At 37.0% G+C, this 5828-nt stretch overlaps 1 protein-coding gene across 1 annotated transcript; it reads left to right on the top strand.

The window, feature by feature from the left end:
* The first annotated feature begins 4905 nt into the window (after positions 1–4905).
* Positions 4906–5235, top strand: LOC127230758 (60S ribosomal protein L21-like). Its single transcript, XM_051196060.1, has one exon. It carries the CDS (start codon positions 4906–4908, stop codon positions 5233–5235), a length of 330 nt encoding a protein of 109 aa, XP_051052017.1.
* The last annotated feature ends 593 nt before the right edge of the window (positions 5236–5828 follow it).

Genomic DNA, 5828 nt, shown 5'->3' with positions numbered 1-5828 from the left:
AAATTCCACTGATATGGATTCTGTCATGATATATGAAGACATGCCTAAGCAATAAGCTGTTATTGGGTATTAACAGCTGAGTTATGCATATCACCAAGCGTTGAAGTGACCAGAGTCACAATTTATAGATTAAAAAGAAAAGAAAATGTGGTACATAACAATAATGGGATATTGAGTCTGCCATGACCTTGGCCAATCCTATTATTAAAGAAAATATTTAAACTTATTGTAGGAAAACTATGCATTGAAAACTGGAAGAAAAAAAACCACTGATTTTCACTCAAACTGTAAATGTTGTTCTATTTTGCTGCTTTAAACCTAAGTTTAGATGACCACTGTCATAGTATTTGGTTCTTCAGATTTAGACTGATCCTGCAGTCTACTATTTCATCTAAACACAAAGCACCAGTACTCTAGTCTCCTGTGTTAATTATATAGGTGAGAGATGTGGATGCTTTACTTTCCTCAGAGGGTCGAATGGCCTTCTCAGAAAATACAGTATACTGTGGGAAAAGCAGTGCCCAGATATTCCTTTTCACGAAAAAATACAAGATGCAAATATGACTGGACAAAGTGCCCACAGCATACATGGCATTGCTACTTTTTATGACTTCAATAAGGTTATGAACTATAGCTGCTTTGGCAACAGAAATTAAAGCAAGTTGGACAGTGTGACAATATCAGTATGGGGCAAAAGAACACTGGTTCACAGCATCTGGTCAATGCCCACAGCATGGCAGCTCAGCCTGAAGTCCTGACAATTTGCTTTACTTATTCATGAGGACATATTTAAGACAATTCATAAATAAAGTATATGCACCCCAAAATGGCATTAGTAATTGGAATTAGTAGAATCCCTCAGGCATGGCTCAACAAATATACATATTTGGGTCTTCATGTAAGCATTAATGCTAAAGTCTTGGGCTCTTTAATGAGTGAGATATTTTCCAGGGCAGTTGTGAAGGAGCTTCACTTGCAATTAATTAGTTATTTCCATTATCATTGGTTTCTGCTTAAAATACTTTTAAAATGGAACATCTGAGCTCTGACTCTGATGGTCATGATCTTTCTTTTTCTAAGGAAGTGAGCCTGTGACTATGTGAAATTTAGAGGCCAGGACTCACATCTGTTCTGTCTAGCATTGCAGCCCAAGCATTGTTATGTCACCTGAGATTTAGAGCAAAGCATAAACAAATTATGCCTCTGAATAGTTTTGGAGAAGAAAGATTATTTTGTTTCCTTCATTGTGGTTCATTCTTTCTTTTTACCAAAATTCCTATGTCAGACACTGCTCCATAGTTGATATGTTTTCATTGCCTGAGAGAGTTTAAAGATTTTAAGATGAGAAGGAGGGGGGAGGGAGAAGGAACTGGGATCGACATGTAAAATTAAATAAATAAATAAATAATAGATGAGAAGATTAGAAATAATTCAATCAGGAAAGAACACATATTAACATATATCATTTCGTTTTCTACTTCCCTTCATAAATGTTAGAGTAAGGACCCATAAGCTCTCAGTCATCCCACTACTACTTCATGAAGTAAAGTAAATAAACAGCTTTCATTTAAAATAATAGTGACATCTTGGCTGCAAGAGCTGTCTAGCTCCCAGCAGAATGGTATGCATATGACATTAAGATGCTGTACATTTTGAGAAATAATTCTCTCTAAAATTCTTACCCTCATCTTCACTATAAGTGTTTGCATGCAGACCTGAGATTTTCTTAAACTAAAATGTGCTTGACCTGTGTTATTTTTTTTTCCACCTGCCTACTACTGGATGTTGGTTATTGCACATCAGAGTCTCCAAAACATCTTCAGATGACTATTGGTTGTTTTCTTTCTCGGACCTGTTTATTTCCCTTGGAAATCTTACAGATTTTACAAGAGCTCCAATCAGCTACATAAGCTATTCTTATGGAAGCTGTGTTTTACCAAGGGCAAATGAACCGGGTCTACTCAATTTAGTGCTCGATTTTTAAAACTTAGCATGTGAGCTGGTGTAAAATATAAACTTGGCAAAATGTTCTTCTTGAGATCCATTATGAACATTAACTTCAGGTGGACCTGAAAGGCCATGGCAGTTGGGGCTCAGTCAGGTACTTTATAAAACCTATAAATTTTGAATATATACCAGTTGCACTAAGAAGAAATTTCCCCTCAAAGTCTATGAAAAAGTAATTGGTATATTTATTGGCTAAATCCCACATGAACTATGTTATTCAGTATTGAAGCTAGTCAACAGGAAGCTCTATACAATTAATATTACAAAAACAAAGCAAAAATCCAGATTGTGGGCAACTCAACATTATACCACATATAACCAAATATCTTTATTCAATATATATTGTGATTCATTTATCAATTGGATTCCAGGATGGAGACTTGATTCACACCCCTCTGTACTCTGTATTATGAAGATGGAAACAGGCATGTAGGGATTACACACATACACAACTAAATAGAAACAGTATAAGCAAAGTTTATAATCGCTTGTTCCTTTCCACCCACATTTTCTGTAAAACACCCCACATCTATCAAGTCAATATTTCCAACTTTAAGTTTGTAGACTGAGGAAATTGAATGATTTACTGTAGCCATGAATGATTGAAAGGAGTAAACAAAAGTCATTGGGTAAGGGAAAAGCTCACTCGTCAGGGCATGACTTAGCTAGAGGCTTTTGGCTTTGTAACTCCTCCTTCCTGAAGCTCAGAATTAGACAAGATGGTCAGAGCAGGTAGCATTTTGTGATGGTTTGTTAAACATGAAGTTGACATTCCTATGCTAAGGATTTTCTAACAGAATAAAGGAAGGAGCCTGGGTCCTTCCTAGATACAGTGCTGTAATATGCACTTCTCTCTGCTTACTTAGGGCTTCATTTATATAAGGGAAGAATAAAATTCTATCATGGGCAGGCAACATTTTGCTGTAGTTATTTGCTTGCTTGCTTTTCTTGTATGTAGCTTAAAGCAAGCTTGATTGAAACACATGATCTTAGGATCTGACCTGAAACTGAGGATGGAGCTAAAGCAGACACCCAGAATATTTTTCTCTGGAGTAATGGGACTTAAATCGAGTTCTCATTTAGATAGTGTTGGGCAGGGCAGAAAATGGGAAAAGGTGGAAAGGAAAAGCATAAAATGTAAGAAACCTTTAGAGCATAAAATAATCAAAACTTTGGTGGAAGGAAAAAAGTCAGTGTGCCTGAAACACAAAGTCAAACTGAGATTGACCCATATTGCTATTTAAGATTTCAGCGTGCTGTTACACTTCTTAGCATTTACACATCTTGAGCGACTCAGATTTTATGCTTCATGGATAGAAGGTTTGAAATACAATATTGTGCATTTAATTTTTATTAAGAAACTGCAGCATTCATTAAGTATATCAACATAATAAAATAAAAAAATAAGGTTTAAATACAGAGCTGATGTAATCAAATTTGCAGACATATGCACCTTCATATTTATACAGAGTTAGCACACTATGGGTCATGTGGGAAATATGCTGGAAAAGTGTGAACATGGATAACAGGAAGCCAGTTAAAAGCAACATCCCAGGGAAGAGATGTTGGGATGCAATGCATTTACCTTTGATGCTCCCTAACACTTACTACAATAGCAAGAAACAAAATTTAGAAATTTTGATAGGAATTGAATGGGTTATAGTACAAATATATTAATTGTAAAGATTGATATATTTTTCAAACAAGTATGTAGATAAAACATGAAACAATCTTCCAGTCTCTACTTCCAGTCACTACAGTGTTTTGATAAAACTACCCATTATCCTGACATACAACAACAAATAAATTTGGCCATTATTTTCCTGATATGAATGGGTTCAGGAAGCATTATACTTAACACACTATATATATACATACATACATACATACATACATGCATGCATGCATATGTATAGACATATGTATATACATATGTATAGACACACAAAATTAAAAATGGAGATAGAAAATAGAATAATATTTTTTAAAGCTGTAAAGAAAGTGTAGGACTTATAACTGAATGAAAAGACAACAACGTTCTTGAACCACAGAGTTTGTGAGGATATAAAACAAAAGTAAGGCATTTCATGCAACACAATTTCTTCAGGGTCAGGGTTGTTCAGAGTAGTAGTTACTTTCAATTGTCAACTTGACATAATGTAGACTCACCTGGAAAGAGTCTCAGTGGAGAATTACCATTAGTGGCCTGGTCGAGGACATCTCCCAAGGGAGACTGTCTTGGGGATGTTGAGGTGGTAAGTCCTACACAGCGTAGGTGGCGACATTCTCCTTAGACAGGGGATACTGGGCTATGTTAAGTGTATAAAGGGGTTGAAGCACAAGTAACCAGGTGTATTTTTTTTCCCTCTCTGCTCTTGTATGTGAATGTGACATGACTAGATGTGTCTATTTCCTGCCACCTCAACTTCCCTGAAATGGTGGGCTGTAAACAAGAACTGTGATCTAAAAATCCTTTCTCTCCTAAGATATTTTTATCAGGGTATTTGTCATAGCAATGGGAAATGAAAGTAGGACATTCATATTTCTGAACTTTGATATAAAAATAAGGAGATAACCAGAAAAAAAACTTGTAGCTGGTCTGTGAAGGCGGAAATACAGAGAAATGCAGAGCTCACTGCATAGAAGAATGAGTGAGGCTTCGAATCCTGTGCCTTGGCAGATGGGCAGGTTAGGAGGAGGCAAGTGGGACATGGTGGAGGTGCCGACGTGCATAGTGTACATTATAAAATAACAAACAAGAGGGGAAGAGGAGGGACACTCGCTATATATTCTCTAGGCATTTAGGAAGCACGGAGTTGTTCCTTTGCCACATATATGTGAATCTACAGGAAGGGTGATATCGTAGACATCAAAGGAATGGGCACTTTTCAAAAAGGAATGCCCCAGAAGTGTTATCATGGCAAAACGGGAAGAGTCTACAGTGTCACCCAGCATGCAGAGGGCATCATTGCAAACAAGCAAGTTAAGGGCATGATTCTCGCCAAGAGGATTAATGTGCAGATTGAGCACATCGAACACTCTAAGAGCAGAGACAGCTTCCTGAAGCGGCTGAAGGAGAATGGCCAGAAGAAAAAGAAAGCCAAGGAGAAGGGCACCTGGGCTCAGCTCAAGCGCCAGCCTGCACCACCCAGAGAAGTACACTTTGTGAGAACAAACCAGAAGGAGCATGAGCTGCTGGAGCCCATTCTATATAAACTCATGGCCTAATGTACAATAAATAAATAAATAAATAAATAAATAAATAAATAAATAAAATAAAAGACCTGGACTGTAAAAAATAATAATAAAAACAACAACAACAATAATAATATACTTGAACATTACCTACATATCTTTCTTATAAAACACTGGGGAATTTGAAGATAATACCCAATATCTATGATTCTCCACACATTCATGCAAGTTTTAAACTTATTTATATGACAAAACTGTTTTGGTATTTCACAAGATAACATTGTTTTATATGTACAAATATACTGTCAATTTTGAGTTTATAGCTAATATTATATTTTGGAGCTTAGAATTTCAACAGTGCACAATAATTATCTATTGTTTGAGTAACATTTAAGCAATTTAAAAGTACATAAAGCACATTCCCCATGGAGGGATACCCCCTTAACCTAGAGGCAGGAGGGAGGACCTAGTCCCTACTCCAAATGATTTGACAGCTTTTGTTGATCCCTCCTGGAAGGCATCACCCTCCCTGTGGAGTGGAGGGGGGAATAGGATGGGAGGGTGGTCGGGGGCATGGGAGGGAGGGAGAGAGGGAAAGAGGGAGGGAAGAAGGGAGAGGGAACTGG

This window comes from Phodopus roborovskii, unplaced genomic scaffold (assembly GCF_943737965.1).
Source record: "Phodopus roborovskii unplaced genomic scaffold, PHOROB, whole genome shotgun sequence".
In the NCBI taxonomy this organism is placed as follows: domain Eukaryota; kingdom Metazoa; phylum Chordata; class Mammalia; order Rodentia; family Cricetidae; genus Phodopus; species Phodopus roborovskii.
This window is presented reverse-complemented; position numbering and strand designations above follow the sequence as displayed.

What these genes read in the sequence shown, in the direction of transcription:
- LOC127230758 (XM_051196060.1), top strand. Translation starts at nt 4,906, where the DNA reads ATGCCCCAGAAGTGTTATCATGGCAAAACGGGAAGAGTCTACAGTGTC.